The following is a 20,521-nucleotide window of genomic DNA, read 5'->3' as shown; positions in this document are numbered from 1 at the left end:
GAGGCGCCCTTAGTGAGCCCAAAGCTGAAACCGTCGATACTTGGAGATCTGGTACTGGCAAGTTGAATGCACTATGGACCAAGTCCGTTAAGGCTTGAACCCACCAGCTCTCCCCTTGGGAGACTGCTCCAGACTCCCCTGTATCCGGATCCTCGATCCCCGAACCTACTTGGTCCTTGTCCCAGAGGTCGTCCAATTCCCCTGAGGAAAGGACCTCCTCTTCTGAGGGTCCACGCTCGGGCGACGGAGATCTATTCCGTTTTCTGCCCCGCATAGCCGTGGCTATCATTTTTTCCATTCTTTTTTCCATCTCTTTTAAAGAGGTGAGTAATACCTCGTCCGTGACCATCTTAGGGTTGGACTGACCCGAGCCAGCTCCAGCCCCAGATCCCGATGGCCCCAAGGCTCCCTCTCGGGAAAGCAGCGGCATAACTTTGTCCGAGACCTCAGACTCTCTGGGGGAATCCCCACCTCTTGTACCCTCTGACCCGGATGCCATGGTACAATACCGAGGTACGCCTGCTAACTTATCGGTATTTGGAACTATAAATAGTTAATTGCCCAAACACCTGTTTGGGGGATAAAAAAATGCCTTCTCTCCCCTTGATGGATCTTTAACTTTTTTCTTTTTTTTTTTTTTTAAATCCAAGAAAGAAAAAGCATTCTGTCCCCCTTAGTAGTATTGCCAAGAAAAAACTACTGAGATAGAAAAGAACAGCCTATTTCTAGGCTTGAAGACAGTCTTATGAAGACTGTAATATCTTTTCTGGCCACTGTGTGTCCTCGGCGCCCCGTGCTGCCGCTCTGGTCTTTTCCTCCTCAGTTCCAGCATAGAACTGAGCTGATGGAACGAAAAAGGAAGGGCCGCCCCTTCCTTAAGCAACTGAGCCGCCTTTCCCCCCTCAGCTAACGGTGCGAATTGCGCCTATAACACGGGGACGCGCGCGCGCCCGCCGACGGGGGGGGGGGGGGGGTGGGGGGAAGGGAGTCCTCTCCACGAGGAGGTCAGCGTTTGCCTGTCATCTTTCAGGCTTTGAGGAGGAAGAACCGATGCAGCATCGCCTGGAGGCTTGCAGGTAAGCACAGCTCTCTGAACACACACACACACACACAGCCACTCAATGCTTTTCAACACTACCAGGGAGGTCACTTCTTATGGGGAATAACACATAGAGCCATCCTATCATTAAGATATGTGACTTGCTTTGCCAGATGCAGCGCATAACTTTAGGCATGTCCCCTGTGACCCCCCAGAAAAAACCTGCTAAGAACCAAGTTCCGCAAGTTTTCCCCTCACTTACCTGCTCCATGCCGCAGGACTTTGCCAAGCAAGAGGCCCAATCTTCCCCCATCTCCGTGGGGCTGTCTAGACCTTCAGGCCCTGGGTTCCTATGAAGGATCCACTGTCCTGGGCCCATATAGCACTCTGGCAACAGAAACATTAGGCCCCCAAAGGTTTCTAAGTTCTGGGCCCAGGGTCCAGCTCTCTAAAAAGAAAAGCATTATGGGCTATACCCCAAGGGTTTGGGGTCCGGTTACTGACCACTTTAACGCTGAGGCCTTTGGACAGAACCGGTTAGCTCACCTAATCCCAAGGATGCGGAGGCAAGCTAAACCATGACCAACACCTAAGACACTGGCGTAAAAACTGAGGTACTCCTCCTATGGGAGGGGGTTATATAGGGAGGGGCATTTCCTGTTTGAAGATTGCCAGTGTCCATCACCTGAAGGTACTCCATATAACCCATATAGTAATGAATGCCGCTCTGTGTCCCGTGATGTACGATAAAGAAACTAAGTTTTTTAAAAATGTAATTTAAAAACTATCGTGTGTGGGCTTCACATCATTTTTCGGGTTCTGAAAAACGACAAAAAAATTCGAACATGCTCTATTTTTTCACGACGTTTTAAATAATGTCGTTTTTCGGGTTGTAAAAAACGATCGTGTGTGGACTTAAACGACGTGCAAAACCAGCGCATTCTCAGAAGCAAGATATGAGACGGGAGCACTCGTTCTGGTAAAACTACCGTTCAAATAGAGTAAGCACATTCATCACGCTGCAACAGACAACAGAAAAGCGCGACTCGTCTTTTACTAACACAAAATCAGCTAAAGCAGCCTAAAGGGTGGCGTCGTTTTTTCTAGATGCTAAAAAAGTTTTTTTACAAGCCGAAACATGATCGTGTGTACGCGGCATAATTGATCCAAAACTAAAAAAATAAATACATTTTTAAGTGTGCCTTCAAATGTATTGCTCTCCATTACTTCTATTGGAGGGAGCTACAGTTGGTAAGAGGGATATGTATGGTTTATAGTATGTAAGAATATAGTGGCTTTACTAGAACAGGACCCATTTTTGGCAGTAGTGTCAGAAAAGACACTCAGCTTAAGCATACAATCGAATTTACAAGAGGAAACATGAAAACATGGTCTAACCTTGGAATGTCAGCACACAGTCACGAGTACAGTCAGGCACATAGTCTTCAGGCATAGGCGACCACAAAAAAGTATAATAGTCTCGGGCAGTGCTCCATCCAACCTGGAAAAAAAATAGGTGTAAAACACAATATACCTTTTTCTTTACAAAGAGAAAAATTCAGTGAAAAACAATAACCTAGCTTTGAAAATTGCCCTATTCACACTTGAACTGAACATCTTTAGTTCTGTGAGTGTTTTCTAGCCAATGGAAATATTGGTTACTAGACAATAAAAACATAAACAAAAAATGCAGGTTATGTGCGTTTTTCAGGCACTCCTATTAAAAAGTCTATTAAGGCTAAAAAGTGCGACTATGCTCCAAAAGAAGCTTGCAAACCGGGGTTAAGAAACCTCCCTAAGGCCCCTTTCACACTACCGCGACTTCAAAGTCGTGCAACTTTGCCCCCATTTTACAGAAATTTTGCGGCCACGATTTTGACACGATTTCAGGGAGGCTTGAGGTCTATGGACCTCAACTCACATCAAAGTCGGACTAAAGTAGTACAAGGACTACTTTGAATTCGGCACGACTTGAAGTCGTACCAATATGAATGGTAGTCATTGGAAATCATGGGGAACGACTTGTCATACGACTTTGCAGTCCCAAATCGTAGGGCCCTTTTGACACTACCTACTTCAAAGTTGCGCAATTTTGACGCAAAATTCAGGGAGACTTGAGGTCTAAGAATCTGAACTTGCATCAAAGTCTGACCAAAGTAGTGCACGGACTACTTTGAAGTCAGCATGACTTGAAGCCGTACTAATATGAATAGTTGTCATTGGAAAAAATAGGGAAAGACTTGTCATGCTACTTTGCAGTCCCAAATCGTGGAACAAGTCATACAAGTGTGAAAGGGGCCTTAGGCTGACCATAGTAGTCTCATTTTTTTTTAAATCGCCCTCACAAGCAGATTCCCCCCATCCACACATGCAAGGTGGATAGAGGAATCCTCCCCACCTGTGCCATTGTAATCCTTCACTGTAAAACATACACTGATTAAACAGCTGCACACAGCTGATCGAGAAAAACTTTCCAACAATCCAGTTTGACAGAAGTTTATCTTTAGATTGACTTCTGTTGAGCGAGAACGGGCATAGATGGATCGAAATTCAGATGGTTCCTGCTGAATTGGCCAAATTTTGGTCCATCTATTGGCAGCTTAACTATTAACCACTTAAGCCCCGGACCATTATGCAGCTTAAAGACCATGCCACTTTTTGCGATTCGGCACTGCGTCGTTTTAACTGACAATTGCGCGGTAGTGCGACGTGGCTCCCAAACAAAATTGGCGTCCTTTTTTTCCCACAAATAGAGAGTTCTTTTGGTGGTATTTGATCACCTCTGTGGTTTTTATTTTTTGCGCTATAAACAAAAATAAATAGAGTGACAATTGTGAAAAAAATGCAATAGTTTTTACTTTTTGCTATAATAAATATCCCCAAAAAAGATACAAAAAAAAATTATTTTTCCCTCAGTTTAGGCAGATACGTATTCTTCTAGATATTTTTGGTAAAAAAAGAAAAAAAAAACGCAATAATCGTTTATGGATTGGTTTGCGCAAAATTTATAGCGTCTACCAAATAGGGGATAGTTTTATTGCATTTTCATTAATAATTTTTTTTTTAGTAATGGCGGTGATCAGCGATTTTTATTGTGACTGCGACATTATGGCGGACACATCGGACACTTGACACTATTTTAGGACCATTGTCATTTTTGCAGCGAACAGTGCTATAAAAATGCACTGGTTACCATAAAAATTACACTGGCAGTGAAGGGGTTAACCAGAAGGGGGCGCTGAGGGGTTAATGCCGCGTACACACGGTCGGTTTGTTGTGATGAAATAAAACTACGTTTTTAAAAACGTCATTTAAAATGATCGTCTGTGGGCTTCACATCGTTTTTTGTCTTCTAAAAAACGACCAAAAAAAAATTCGAACATGCTTCAATTTTTTATGTCGTTTTTCAAAATGTAGTTTTTTGGGTCATAAAAAATGATCGTGTGTGGGCTAAAACAACGTTTTAAACCCGCGCATGCTCAGAAGCAAGTTATGAGACGGGAGCTTGAATGGAACAGAGTGCCGTCGTATGTGTTGTACGTAACCGCGCTTTGCTAGAGCATTTTCAGAAAACGATGGTGTGTGGGCAACGTCGATTTTTATGATGAAGTTAGAAAAATTAAGTTTTTTTTCCCCCATGATGAAAAATGTCATTTTATTTCATCACAAAAAAACGACCGTGTGTACGCGGTATAAGTGTGCCCTAAGGGAGTGAATCTTATTGTGGGTGAGGGGGGGCGTGGCTGGGCGTGTGACGTCACTGATTGTCGTTCCCTATGACAGGGAACAGACGATCAGTGGCAGGTTTACTAGGAAGCACAGGGAGAGGTTTGTTTACACTTAACTCTCCCCGTTCTTGCTCTCTGTGACCCGATCGCGGGGCACCGGCATAGATCGGGTCCGCTTTTCCCGCGGGGACGGTCACAGAGAAGAGGACCAGGTGGGATCTTAAAGGGGACGTACATATATGCCCTTGTGCCCAGCCATTTTGTCAATGTATACCGTTGTGCGGCGGTCCTCAAGTGGTTAAACAACAGCATTTATATTTCTCTCTGAGCTGGTGGAGGGTCTAGGGAAAGGTTGTTGGGAGAACAGGACATGAGGATAAACATCTCTAATGTAAAAATCCCTTACATCTATGCTCTTTTCGGAACACAGACATCGAAGGAATTGTTTCCAATGCATTGGCAGGCTATCTGGAACAAAAAAGGACAGAGCTGCGTTGGAGAGCTGCAAAAAATTCTTTCATTGCAGAGTGGACATTTAAAGTGGAAAGAAATATCCGCACTTCCAAAAAATATAAACAAAAAGCTGTTACCAGGTATATAAAAATAGGATTTTTATAACAGCTTACCTGTAAAATCCTTTTCTTGAAGTACATCACGGGACACAGACCTGCATAGTAATAACTATGTGGGTTTATATCCTACCTTCAGGTGCTGGACACTGGTGTAATCAATTAAACAGGAAGTCCCCTCCCTATATAACCCCTCCCATACTGGGAGTACCTCAGTTTTTGTAGCAAAGCAATAAGTGTCCCAATATCCCCAAACAAGAGGGGCGGGAGCTCTGTGTCCCGTGATGTACTTCAAGAAAAGGATTTTACAGGTAAGCGGTTATAAAAATCCTATTTTCTTTATCGTACATCACAGGACACAGAGCTGCATAGTAATAACTATGTGGGATGTCCCATAGCAATGCCTACTGAGGGGAGGGAGACACCAACAACGCAGACCGCCATCAGATGAGAGGACCTATAATGCTGCCTGCACCATACTGCGCCAAAAAGCTGCGTCCTCCTGCGGTCTTATGTTCACCCGATAGGAATTAGTCAACGCAAGCACAGACGACCAAGTTGCAGCCCTGCAAATCTGAGTTATAAAGGCTTGGTATTGCATCGCGCAAAGCGATTACTATCTTGGTAGGGAGCCCCCAACAAAAGCCAGGGGGAATCCCACTCTTTAAACCACAAGCCTGAATAATAACCTGATAAATCAACATTGAAAACAGTTGAATTAGACGTTACCTGCCCTTTTTTGGGGCCTTCTGGCAGCGCACACCTCTCAGTTTTCCGTATCCGAGTAGCTGCTTCAGCTAGGGCTTGACCCTTCTTACTCTAACGAGAGGGAGAGAGACCATCTTAATAGCTGATCTGAATACTGCCTGCCCATATCTAGGGTCTTCTGGCAGCACCATAAAACCGCCAGCTTTCTATATCTGAAAACCTTCAGATAGATTGTTAACTGCTCTCATCTCTATTGAGAGAAAAAGCAATAACCTTCCTTCCGCAGACCAAGGCCCAATCTTCACCCCTCACCGTGGGTTTTGTCAAAGACCTTCAGGGACCGGGGTCCATCGGTAGGAACACCACTCCCCTGGACCTATATAGCACCCTGGCAGCAGAAAACTTTTAGCCGTGGAATAGACCAAAGTACTGGGGCCCAGAGTCCAGCTCTCAAAGAGAAGCATCATAGGCCAAACCTCGTTCTTCCAACCGAGGCCCGGGTACCGACCACTTTGGCTATGAAGCACTTTGGATGGATCTGGATTTATGGAGGCTTTTTACATCCAGCATGGATCCCTCAGACACTGATGAAAAAACTGAGGCACTCCCAGTATGGGAGGGGTTATATAGGGAGGGAACTTCCTCTTTAATTGATTACACCAGTGTCCAGCACCTGAAGGTAGGATATATAACCCACATAGTTATTACTATGCAGCTCTGTGTCCCATGATGTACGATAAAGAAAATGTATTATCAACAGTGTGGTGCTAAATAAACATAGGTGTCAAAATATGCTAATGTGATCAAAGTGCAAACAAAAGTGAATAATAATACAAATAATGTGAAAGCATTTGTACAAATATACTTCTTAAAGCAACACTAAAGGCAAACCTTTTTTTTTTTCTTTTTAAATAACAAACATGTTATACTTACCTTCACTGTGCAGCTCGTTTTGCACAGAGTGCCCCCTAACCCTGTCTTCTGGGGTCCCTCGGCGGCTGTCTCGGCTCCTCCTCGCAAAAGCTTTCCACCTTCATGCGAGCGAGCTCGCATGGTAGAAAGCTTTTGCGAGCACGCTCCCGTGATACAGCGGCGGGCATAGCCGCCGACTGTATCACTCGGCCCCCGCCGCCCGGCGTGACGCATCATCCGCTGTGATTAACAGCAGCGCCAGCCAATGGCTGCGCTGCTATCAATCCGTCCAGCCTAGCCAATCAACGGCCAGGCTGGGAACCGAAGAGGATCACGTGAATGCGCGCAGGACTTTCGAGGGGTCAGGTAAGTAAAACAGGGGTTCGGGGGGGGGGGGTGTTACCATCGGATGTTTTTTCACCTTAATGCATAGGATGCATTAAGGTGAAAAAACATTTACCTTTACAACCCCCTTAAGAGAATACACATGTTAAAAAAAAAAAACACATACACAATAAAAAATAGTGACATCAATGGAGAAAGTCCACTAGTGTCCATATAGCAATGAGAGAGGCAACACATCCTGGCAGTGTACTGACAGCTATCGCCACCCCTGTGAACATAGGTCTGCTTACCACAAACATATGACCACATATTTATAGTGGTCATTTAGGCTGTTCTATGCAGGGCGCCATCTTGGGCATGAAAAACACAGGGGCTCCTCACTGAAATTAGAATAAGTAGGACCAGCCACTCTCTAGGTAAACCAACTCCTCACCTCCAGACCAATCATCTCCAGCCCTCACAAATTACAAAGATGATGTGCGATAACGTGTGTGTGATCTGACTCCATCCATCGTGTTTTGTCATACGTGACATCAGAGCCCTTGATGACATCACATATGATGAAACGCATTGGTCACAGTAGAACATGTATTCCCCCCCGGTCACAGTAGAACATGTATTCCCCCCCCCCCCCCCCGTCCAATAATAAAAGAACAATCCAACCCATGAGCACATTAAATATATATATTAAAAAAATAAAAAAAAGGGACTGCAATTTAAAGCTATTCCCACACAGGGCAATTTAAAGGGAATATACAGTATAGTATTTTCAACATTTTTAGATGAACATGTAAGCAAGTTCAGCTTGCTGTAAATCTTATCCAACCGCATAATGTTTTAAAGCCCTTGTTTGTGTGTATAATTTGTAATTACATACATACATGGCAGCAGAAATGCAAGTCTAGGAGTCAACCAACTCATTAAAAATAATGGACTCCCGATTTGGCAGATATACTCTGCCTCTATAATGTGTAACCTACAAATCTCTATATTTAATACAAAAACAAAATCTAGAAGAGCGAGCATGTACAATGTGAAAGTGATATCAAACATTACTTAAAAAAATAAAATAAAAAAAAGGAAAAAAAAAACTACAATAGTAACTCAAAACATATGTTGGCTGAAAATACACTATACGTTGCCTGTAAAGGCTTCCTGGGAAGAAATGAGATTTGACCATTGTTATTAAAAGTGGTTTTAAGGGCTGAACCTTTACACCTGGTATTAAGTAAAAAATATACAGGTGTGTGCATGCCATTTTTTTCTTAGCTTATTTTTTAAACTTTTTCAAACAGGTACTTTTTCTCCTTCACCGATAGGCACTGATGAAGAGGTATTGATGAAGCTGTACTGATATGTGACACTGATGGGCACTAATAGACAGCACTTCTTAAAGGGGAGTTCCAGGCCTTTATAATGTTTATTAAAAGTCAGCAGCTACAAAAAGTGTAGCTGCTGGCTTTTAATAAACAGACACTCACCTGCTCCACGATCCTGCGACGCGCCGGCCGGAGATCCGCTTCTCTTCCCCCCCCTCTACGGCCAGCGTCTTCATCCTTAGTGTGGGCACCCAGCCGTGACAGCTTTCGGCTTCACAGCCAGATACTCACTGCGCATGCGCGAGCATGCTGCGCACTGTGATTGGTCAGGCGATTGCCTGGGACCTGCGACTTGTCCCAGACGATCGCCTACAGGGAGGGGCCGCTGCAGGCGATATGACGTATTGCGGTACAAAACGCCGCTATTTTTACCGCGATTTGCGGCGACAAAACGCCGCGATTTCGTCCGTCTAGATGTGAATGCAGCCTTAAGGAGATATTTTCTCAAAAACGGGCACTGATGTCTACGGCGCATACAACGATGCAGGTAATCGTGCCGTCACTGACGGCTCCTGTGCGCATTCGCGGGAGTGACGTCATCGCTGCTCCGGTCAGTCACAGCGCCGGAGCAACGACACCTGGAAGTCACTCTGGGAGAGATGGCGTCGGAGGAGGCGAACGAGGACCGCTGCAGGGGCTTTGATATTAGGGAAGTACTACATAATGAGCTAGTATACTAGCTCATTATGCCTTTGTCTTTTCTTTTTTTCTAGAGGAGGGTTTACTTCCTCTTTAAGCCATAATGTCCTAGTATGCCTGCAAAGCCCAACGGTGTGCAGTTATCAATGTCAAAGGTTTCATCTTCACCCAGTCTTCCTTCTAGATTCCCATTCTCCAGCCAATTGAATAGCCGGGCCGCAATGATGTCACTCCTGTGCACTGGAATCACATCCATGGCACAGCACTCTAAACTGAAGGCACACTCAGTGTGCTGTCAATCCTGCGTTCACTGCACATGTGCCATTGACGTCACCGGCTGCTTCAAGTGTGGATATACCGTATTTTCCGGCGTATAAGACAACCGTTTGTGCTTAAAAACTTGCCTCAAAACTAGTCTTATACAACGGTATCTGTCTCAGTCAGACCTCTGGCATCCATTATTCAAAAGCCGCGCCTCCTCCTTGTGCCGTTCCAAGATAGGCGGAACACTCAGTTTCCCAGCAGAGCCTCTGTTCGGTGTTCTGCCTATCACGGATGTCTTCTCATCCTCGGCCTCGAACGAGAGGATATCCGTGATAGGCGGAACGCCAAACACAGGCACTACTGGGAAACTGAGTGTTCCGCCCATCACAGAACAGCATGAGGAGGAGGCACAGCTTTTGAATAATGGAAGCCCGTAGTCTGACCGACTCTGCATACAGGGATAAGGTATGGGATCGTCAAGGTATGCAATGGCCACAGTGAGGCATGCAATGGCACAGTGAGATTTGAAAAAAAGCTGAATAAAGCATGTTCCTATCAGCGGTTGTTCCTTTCAGAGGATGTTCCGGCTACCACTCAGCTTCCAGAAAGACTAGAAGGAAGGGGGTCGTCTTATACGGCGAGTATATCCCAAAACCCAAATTTTAGCTGGAAAATTATGGGGTCGTCTTATACACCCAGTCACCTTATACGCCGGCAAATACGGTATCCTAAACACCGCAAATTTAGGAGAGAGTCACTTTATCTGTGGGTACAAGTTAAAAAGCCGAGTTTACCACTGTTTCAACTTGGTTTTAAAAAAAGTTTCACAGCTCATTCGGATAAAAAAGGGAAAACGTAATCAGAATTTTGAAAGGTCTTTCTAGGTAAATCAGGAGTTTTGTGGGACAGTATATTCATTCAAGATCAAGCTGGTTGGGTTCCCCATCGTCACCAAGAAAATTTGGTATACCGCAATAAAAAATCTGTAGGTAAAAAAGACAGGACCTGCAGACCTGGGACTGATTTATTCCAGGCCTGAACTGTCTTAATTAATATTGAACACAAAAAGACACGGAGAGCTGTGTAGTACTAATTACAAGATATTTCCAGCCATGCAACTCATTTGCCTTACAGTAAAAGCTAACAGTAGCCTTTCTTCCTGTAATTTATTATTCCCCCCGGGCCATCTCCTAGCTGAACGAACACATACCTCCTTTCTTTGGCAGCCACTGCTAAATAACTCCATCGGTACCAGTGAAGAAAGAATCACAATAAACCAAGTTGCCGGTCTGGCATGGGAAATCCTGTGCCGAGAACCGCGGGCTACAGTTCTACAAACTTCTTAATGTTTATTACAATAAAAGTACAATAACAAAAATTACAAGATACTCCACACTGCATGGTGAATAATATGTATGTTCTAGACATTTCCATTGCCATTACATTAGAGTTGTAAAATAAATAAATAAAATCTGTGCCGCTGCACTCCTGTTGGTTTAGAATTACTTTAGTTACTTCCTTACTATACTTAGTTTCCCCAAGAGAAGCCTCAGTGTTAACCATCCCTTGTATATGAGGGATTAACAATTTTGAAAAGATTGCCGAAGGCACGGCAGTGGTGAATTAATACGGATTTATATTCTGAAATGAATGTATAAGTATAAGAAAAAAAGAGAAAAGAAAAATGCTCCAGTAAAAATGAATAAAAAAACGCCAGTAAAGTGTGCAATATTTAAACCTGAACTCTAGGCAAGCAGCTTAATATAAAAAGCTCACATACTTAAAAATTAACCTATAATCTGGCAAAAAAATAATTCTTTATAGTCAACAAAACCACTTAGGTTCCCTCACTTTTTCTTTGTTAACCACTTCCATACAGGGCATTTTCACCCCCTTCCTGCCCAGACCAATTTTTAGTTTTCAGCGCTGTCGCACTTTGAATGACAATTGCGCGGTCGTGCGACATCGCTCCCAAACAAAATTGACGCCCTTTTTTTCCCACAAATAGAGCTAATTTTTGGTGGTATTTGATCACCGCTACGGTTTTTATTTTTTGCGCTATAAACAAAAGAGCGCCAATTTTGAAAAAAAAAAAACACAATATTTTTTACTTTTTAAATTAAAAAATATTAAAACAAAACTTTTTTTTTCTTCCTACCAATACGTATTCTTCTACAAATTTTTGGTAAAAAGATCGCAATAAGCGTAAGTTCTAGCGTCTACAAAATAGGGAATAGAATTATGGCTTTTTTTTTTTTTTTTACTAGTAATGGCGGCGATCTGCGATTTTTATTGTGACCGTGACATTACGGCGGACATATATCGGACACTTTTGACACATTTTTGGGACCATTCACATTTACACAGCGATTAGTGCTATAAAACTGCACTGATTACTGTGTAAATGTGACTGGCAGGGAAGGGGTTAACACTAGGGGGCGCTGAGGGGGTTAAATATGTTCCCTAAAGTGTGTTCTAACTGTAGGGGGACTCACAAGGGGAGGAGATCGATGTGTGTTCCTTTGTACTGGGAACACACATCAGTCTCCTCACCGCTGACAGGACATGGATCTGTTTGTTTACATACACAGATCCATGGTTCTGACGTGATTGTGGGCAATTGCGGGTGCCCGGCGGACATCGTGGCCGCCGGGTACCGAGCAATGCGGTGGGCACGCGCGTGCGCCCCCTAGCGGCCGGGAATGCCAGGATGTCATATGACGTCCGGTCTGAAAGACGAGAGGTTCCCGCCGACGTCATTTTACAATGACACGGTAGGGAAGTGGTTAAAGTGGTTGTATACCCGCTGAAACTTTTTTTTTTTTATACCCCTGTAAGGCAAAAGGCATATTGAGCTAGTATGCACCGTATGAAATACTTACCTTAGACCGAGGCGTCGATAACTCACCTGGTCCACGCCAAGGTAGCTGACATGTTGCCTCAGCGTGTCTTTCAGGTATTGCGGCTTCAGCGCTGTGAGTGGCTGGAGCCGAAATGTCATCACTGATGCGCGCGGGAGACTTCTTTCCAGCCAGGTTTGGCGTCTGCCGGGCCTTCAGCCGAGATACCCATGTGCGCATGCACCGCTGCAGTCAGCGGCTCATTGCAAGGGGAATATTATTATTATAGGCTTACCTGTAGGTACAAGTTACAAAATTGACTATACACTTTGCCACAGTAATGTGGTCATCACTGTACCCAGCTTCTTGACGACGCAATAAAATTTGCGAAACGCATAGAGGCTGCTGTAACCTATAGGAGATCACGCCGGTCATAAGAAAGGACCAGGGGGAACGAGGAGTGTTTTTTCCTTCTACACGTTTGCATACACGGCTGGAGAAGCTTGGTGCCGGAAAAATAGGCACACAAAAATGTGAGTGCAATACTTGTCTTGTTTTTAAATCGAATAAAACATTTTTTTTACCTACTACACTATGTCGGGCACCCTTTCTCTGAGTTTTTATAGAGAAAGAGATGCAGCACCCAAATATCTAAAGATACTTAACAACCGTGGTAATACAGAATAGGATTGGTTATCCTGGGAATGAACCAAAGGCATGCATTGAATGGGATCTGGTGAGTGCCCATATTTTACGGTGATGGGAAGAGCACGGAAGTGGTGAAATCACGTGGCATTTGAATATTTCACAGAAGGAATATTGAATAAAGGGGTTGTAAAGGTAAATGTTTTTTCACCTTAATGCATCCTATGCATTAAGGTCATTGCAGCGCCTTCAAGCGCTTACTGTAAAGGCCCGTACTTCTATGCATTAAGGTGAAAAAACATCTGATGGTACCGCCCCCCCGAACCCCCGTTTTACTTACCTGACCCCTCGAAAGTCCCGCGCGCGTCCATGTGATGGTCTTCGGTTCCCAGCCTGTCCGTTGATTGGCTAGGCTGGACGGATTGATAGCAGCGCAGCCATTGGCTGGCGCTGCCGTCAATCACAGCGGATGACGCGACGTGCCTGAGTGATACAGTCGGCAGCTTTGCCCGCCGCTGTATCACGGGAGCGCGCTCGCAAAAGCTTTCCACCATGCGAGCTCGCTCACATGAAGGTAGAAAGCTTTTGCGAGGAGGATCCGAGACAGCCGCCGAAGGACCCCAGAAGACAGGGTTAGGGGACACTGTGCAAAACGAGCTGCACAGTGGAGGTAAGTATAACATGTTTGTTATTTAATTCTGCCTTTAGCACCCGCTCGAAGTTGCAGGGTGGAGCTGGTCTCCCTGACTTTGAAACGTATTACAAGGCCACCCATGTAGCACGAGTACTGGAATGGTTCCCTCGTCCGTTCTTAAAGGCCTCTGTTGCCATAGAACAGGACCTGGCTCACGTTGATCTCCGGTCCCTATTGTGGGGATATAGGTCTGACTTGACACGCATGCCTCCTCCATCCCCACTTACGCTGGCTTCCCTCAGGATTTGGTATAACAGGGGGTTGTGCGCCCTTTTATCTTCGGACCCCTCTCCACTGACCTCACTATTTGATAATCCATCCTTCCCTCAGGGTATTGGGGTACCGTTGTTGGGTCCCTTTAGAAGGACCGCATGGCCTCAGGCACGCTCGTTTGTTCACCCGACACTGGGGACGCCGGTGGCACCGGAGGGGACGCACGATTGGCTGACTGCTATACATCTCTCTACACTCACTAAACACCTACACTCTTCTTCTCAAATACACCGTCCTAGTACCGAGTTTGAACGTCTGTGTTCTCTCTCGGAGACCCCTAGACACCTTCTATCGGCCATATACAGTTTTCTCCAGACACTCACACACTCCGAACTCCCGTCTTACACTAGGATGTGGTCCGCAGACCTGGATGAAGACATCCCACGTTCAGACTGGCAGACTTCGTTTCACTTTACCCATAAGTCTACGATCTCCTGCTACTCGCAAGAAAAGAACTACAAGATTCTCTCAAGGTGGTACAGGGTCCCCTCCATGCTGCACAAAATATTTCCGTCCACCCCGGCATCCTGCTGGCGATGCTCTGCAGCTTCAGGGTCCTATCTACACGTCTGGTGGGAATGTGAGAGGATCCGCCCCTTCTGGACTCAGGTATTTGAGTGTTATAATAAGACTTATAATGAAGCGTTGGTTCCCTCCCCCAAAATTTCTCTCCTTTCCGTTCTGCCTGGCTCCATTGCATCGCAGAAGCGGAGTCTCCTCCGCTTCTTTATGTCATCAGCGAGGCAGCTCATACCTTCCTATTGGAAGTCGACCACCACTCCTCCCTTGTCACATTGGGTCTCGATCATGAATGACACTATGAGAATGGAGGAGATGTTAGCTCTGGACAATTATACCTACGAGAAATATAAACAGTGGTGGCTCACCTGGCTCCACTTCTCTTCGTCTGATACTCTGTTGAACATGTTGTCTCCCGCAACATGATCGTTAGTGTAATGTTTTATGCCCCGGGACGGGTTGGGGCCCCGATGCGGGATCTCCCACCGTAGATACACCCTCCCTCACCCTCCCTCTAGATTGTCCTGTCGGCAGCCCACACTCCCCCCCTTCAAATCCCTCCTCACCTGTGTCTCTTCCACCTCCCCCCTCTATCTTCCTTCTCTCTCCTTCTCCCTTCTCATTTCAACTTTCTCTACACTCTTGTTCCTCTTCTCCTCCTTATTTCTTTTGTTTCTCTTATTGTATCAATACCCTAGTTTACAGTCGCAGCTCCGCTAAAAAGAAGAGACCTTAGTGGTCACGCATAATTTCCTTTATTATTGGTTCATTTTATATACAGATGTTTCCATGTCTATTGTTATGCTTATTGGTGAGAGTCTAGCTGTAGGCGATAGCCACTTGGCTGACTCTTCCCTCCAATCGTTAATGTGACTGTATGCGGACTGTGCCTTCTAATGTTTATTGTCCTTTTTCTGTTTGATATGTTGAAATTTCCAATAAACATATTTTCAACACTAATTCTGCCTTTAGTGACCCTTTAAGTGCACCTGGTTACTATATTGGCACTTTTTTTCTGTTGCCTTCTTTTTTCCTTTGTTTGTTTTTCTAGCGAAGGGAAGAGGCTCCATACAGGAACTCTCTTGCACCTATAAATATTTTTATTTCCCGCACCAAACCAATTTTGGACTGGTGACACTATAATATACACCTGTTCGTCTATAATGTTTGTTCTATAAAGAATTGATACTTTTGTATGTTTTCTAGGGGGGGCTAAATAGATGATGAGTGTTTCATAAGCACATATATATTTATAAGAATATACATAAAATATATATATTTTCCTTAGGGGATGGATATTTTGTTATGCGGTGGAAGTACACATATTAACGTCTATAGGAGTTAATTAATTATCACATAGAATTAAATATTCACGGCAGCGCAATCCATATTTTTCACTGTACCCACTCTGCCTTCTTCAAGCGCTTACTGTAAAGGCCCGTACTAACGATCGGATATTTGCATCTTGATATATATATTTTATTCAAGTCTACCAGCGGGGGAATCTACTTATACAACTGTCACGGTGTATGGACCAATTTCTCACCTTGTTTGGGACTTTTTACAGCAACAGCTGGCATTATAACATGTATTTATTTCTGTGCACGGTTCATCACCACACAGTTGTTTACACCGATACTGTCATCCTGATGGTTCTTATGAACACTCACCTTTTGATTGATTTTTTTACGCTCAAATGTTATTATCACTATATGGGGGTAGCATTTCTTTCATTTTTATAGCGTGTGTGAAGGACACTAAGGGAGAAGCACCATTATACATATAGTTATTCAGTGCCAGATTAGGGGGGCTTAAGCAAACCTTTTCTGAGAGTATCCGATTTATTTGATCAGTCTATTAGTTTGTTGGTGTTGACTCTCTAACTACTCACTGCCAATAAATAATGCTACCATACTTTCTTACAGTGGATGCAGTTTAATATTGGAATACTGTCTCCTAAGGTCTGCGATTATCTTGTCACTAGGCCTGTAGTGGATCCGCCACACAGGTGGTTCCCTTATTGGCGCTACACTTTATTTTCACAATTATCCTTTTGTTGTGTTGGCTGCCTTTAGTTATGTTTTGGTTTAGCGCAATATACATTTACTTTTATTTTTTGGCACTGGAGGGTGGCACTGATTTGCAGTGGCACTGACAGATGGCACTAATTTGCGGTGGCACTGACAGATAGCACAGGCTGGTGGCACTGATTGGCACTGGGGTACATGTGACAACAATCTTGTCTTGGATACCTCTGGATATCAATCGATTGCTGTGGAATCAGTACTCCATTCACTTAGAGGCCTGAAGTGGAAAAAGGAAATATGGACAGCCGCATTCCAAAAAACCTTGATTGTTGTCTTTTATTTAAAAAGGAAAAATGCACTACAAAACAGCACACAATGCAGGGATCTACAGCTGACACGTTTTGCACTATTAGTTAGTGCTTAGTCATAGTTAGAGGTCGACCAATATATCGGCCGATATTTGGCCGTTTTGGAGAATGGCTGTTACAGGCCCGCTCTGCATTCTGGGGATTGTAGGCAGAGGCGGGGCAGCACTCAGGGCCAGGGACAATGGAGCTTTCTTGTGCTAGGAGATGCCTGGAGCGCTCCGCTGGTGGGCATTGATGAGGTGGCACTGTGGCAGTAAATGACATTATGCTGTACTGGTGGGCACTGATGTGAGGCACTGATGAGGTGATGCACTGGTTGGGACTGATGAGGTGATGCGCTGGTTGGCACTGATGTGGTGATGCGATGGTTGGCACTGATGTGGTGATGCGATGGTTGGCACTGATGTGGTGATGCGCTGGTTGGCACTGATGTGGTGATGCGCTGGTGAGATGCACTGGTGGGCAATGATGGGATGCACTGGTGCATTGATGAGGTGGCACTGATGGGCTGCACTGGTGGGCACTGATAGACACCAATGAGGGGGCACTGATGGACACTGATAGGCTGCACTGGTGGGCACTAATGACGTGGCACTGATGGGCTGCACTGGTGGGCACTGATGTGACACTGACAGGATGCACCCCACCTCTCCACCCTAAACAAATTATCTCCTCCCCACCTCTCCACCCTAGGTTTTTTGAGATGAGGGGAAAAAAAATAAAAAAAATAAACCTAAAATATCGGCCACACATATCGGCCATCGGCCGCCCCGATTTCCAAATATTGGCATCGGCCAGAGAAAAACCCATATCGGTCTACCTCTAGTCATAGCTAACAAATATAAAACATCAATTTTTTACATTTCTCTCACTATTCTCCCATCATTTTAAAATTATTAAAATTAGATGGCCGCACAAAAATTGGCTGTTGCCGCAGCCCACTAACGGTGCAAAATACGAACGAAAATTCTTAGATAAGATTTTTCGAAAAAAAAAAAAAATCTTTCGAAATTTGACAAAGATATGGCCAGCATAAGAAAAGGTCAGGAAAGACCTACTAGAACAGCTGAACTTTATTTGGGGTTAATCAGTGGCACTTTAAATGATGGCAGGTGTGTACAGACTCCAATTTAACACGAGTTTGAATGTGATTGCTTATGACTTCAATATCACACGCCGTCATATGACGTCCTTGACTTTGAGAGGGGATATCTGAATGATGCCTGCAGCTGCAGGCATCATTCAGATATCATTATTTTCAGGCGGCGATCCTGTGCACAATAAGACCGATCATAGTGGCAATTACGCTGCGTAATTGTTCTTACAGGCGACAGTAGTAGACCCCCCCCTCCTCCCGCTGCCAAGAAAGAATCTCTTTCACCAGTAATCTCTATGACCGTTGGAGGCCCGTGCGCGACATTATGACGTCACGCCTAGGCCCCGGATGTAAACAAAGCCGCTGTCAGCACGAGATCAGTGAATCCCCCCCCCCCCCCCAATCTCATACTTTCCAGCCTGGAGGAGAGATGTGGGGTCTTATTGACCCTGCATCTCTCCATAAAGAGGACCTGTCACAATAGATTCCTATTACAAAGGATGTTTACATTCCTTGTAATAGGAATAAAAGTGATCATAAAAAATGTTATGTAAAATAAAATAAATTTTTTTTTTTTTTTTCAAGTCAAGATTTTCTGTCTTTTGTTTATTAAACAAAAAAACAACAACGTAGTGCTGCTAAAATACCATACAAACAAAGCTCTAGTTGTGTGAACAAAAAGATAAAAATGTAGTTTGGGTACAGTGTTGCATGACTGCAAAATTGTCAAAGTGCAACAGCTATGAAAGCTAGAAATTGGCCTGGGCAGGAAGGGGGTATATTGAAGTGGTTGAATTGGTTAAAATAAACAACTTTTATTAATGTTTGTAAAACCTTTAGCCCCCAAATGAGAAAAACTGTTTGCTGCAAGCTTAGATTTACACATGCGTCTAAGATTACTTTCACACCGAGGCGCTTTACAGGCTAAAAATATCGCCTGTAAAGCATCTCTCCTGTCATTCCAGTGTGAAAGCAGTGGTGCGCTTGTGGGACGTTAAAAAAAGTCCCGCTAGCAGCATCTTTGAGGCGCTTAAAGTGTTTAAGGCAATAAAATAAGTCTATTCCAGTCCCTCTATTAGAGGCTGGCATAGCACACTGTGTAAGTTGTATTTAAAAATTAGCGCTGTAAATACGGAATTTCAGCTGGCTTCAGGCCGGTCACATCACAAGCGGCCACGTTCCAGCTCTGATAGATGTCTTCTGCGGGAGAGGCCATGATATCCCTCTGATGTCAGAGGGAGATCACGTGGCCGGTTGGCCCCCCCGCAGAAGCCATCCATCGGAGCTGGAAAGCGGCTGCGAGTCACATGACCAGCCTGAAGACAGCTGCAATTCAGTATTTACACGAATAGAGAGGCTGGCAGTGACAAATTTAAGATTTTTAAATTACAATAATCATGGCGGGGGCCGGGCCAGAGACAGACAGAGGGGGCGCTGACAGGGAGGAAGGAGGGGGGAGAGAGGAGAGCAGAAAGTATTCCTTACTGGATGGCTCAGTCTAAAGGTTCAGCCTAGGTTCACACTGCTGTGGGATTTCAAACCGTCAATGCAGTCCGACTCCGGGGGTGATTTGACAGACATCTGTGCGGGTTTCATGCAAACATGGGCTCAGTCACACAAATTGTGCTCAAAGCAAACAGCCAGCTGTCATCTCTAATTACACAACATAGTGCTCTGGGAATCCTTTGTCTTGTACATTTTTTTTTTGGAAAACATAAGATTACATACATACATACATACATACATACATACAAAAACAGTTTCAATCCTTTAAAAAAAAAAAAATAGGAAAATCGCACCAAACTATTTTGATTCCCTTTTAGTTAACATTAAAGTATCTGATATTCTCATGTTGTGCATTATCTGATCACATATAAGCAAATCTTGACAGTTGAAAATATCAAGATTGCACAAGAGACAAAAAACACAGTGCCGGGAAGTAGTGAAGTCAAGACAGTGATTTGTTTCTTTACATCCTCACATTTTAATAACTCATATACAGGTTATGGACCATTCATTTCTGTAACATTTCAAATGCAATATACTGTACATACTGTATTTATAGCTTAAATTAAATGTGTAGTCATACCTTAAAAATGCCAACCCAGTCTTTCGGGTTTGGATGAATATACTGTGTCAGGGTGTAGTGACATTCCAGAGGAGCACTTGGAAGGTAGCTCTTGGCCACAATCTGAAAAATCACATGTGCGAAGTTGGATGTGCTGTTTGGAGATGAAAGGTCTTGCAAAGCCGACATATTTAACCTGCAAAATGGAAATATACTATTATAGGTTTTTAGTTCACTTGGAAGCTACACTATATTATGCGGTTTTCAACTGTCTAAAAAATAAAATCTATTTGGTTATGAAAATAAATAAATAATCTTAACACAAGAGACCTGAACATATTTAAAATGCAGCTAATTGAGTAGATGTTTACCGCAAAAGTTACAACTGTAAAGCCCTCTCAGTTCTGT

General features: G+C 44.1%; 1 protein-coding gene across 3 annotated transcripts in view; it reads right to left on the bottom strand.

Moving 5' to 3' along the window:
- Positions 1–20,521, bottom strand: part of TAX1BP1 (Tax1 binding protein 1) — a 166,970-nt gene that overhangs the window by 120,321 nt on the left and 26,128 nt on the right. For all 3 annotated transcript variants that reach the window (XM_040352923.1, XM_040352921.1, XM_040352922.1), the window contains exons 2-3: positions 20,135–20,309; positions 2,438–2,540 (exon numbers count right to left, since the gene is read on the bottom strand). In XM_040352923.1, coding sequence (XP_040208857.1) covers positions 2,438–2,540; positions 20,135–20,302 — 271 coding nt within the window. In that variant the 5' untranslated portion in view covers positions 20,303–20,309. The remainder of the gene's footprint in view (positions 1–2,437; positions 2,541–20,134; positions 20,310–20,521) is intronic.

The sequence above is a fragment of the Rana temporaria genome, chromosome 5 (genome assembly GCF_905171775.1).
Source record: "Rana temporaria chromosome 5, aRanTem1.1, whole genome shotgun sequence".
Lineage (NCBI taxonomy): Eukaryota > Metazoa > Chordata > Amphibia > Anura > Ranidae > Rana > Rana temporaria.
This window is presented reverse-complemented; position numbering and strand designations above follow the sequence as displayed.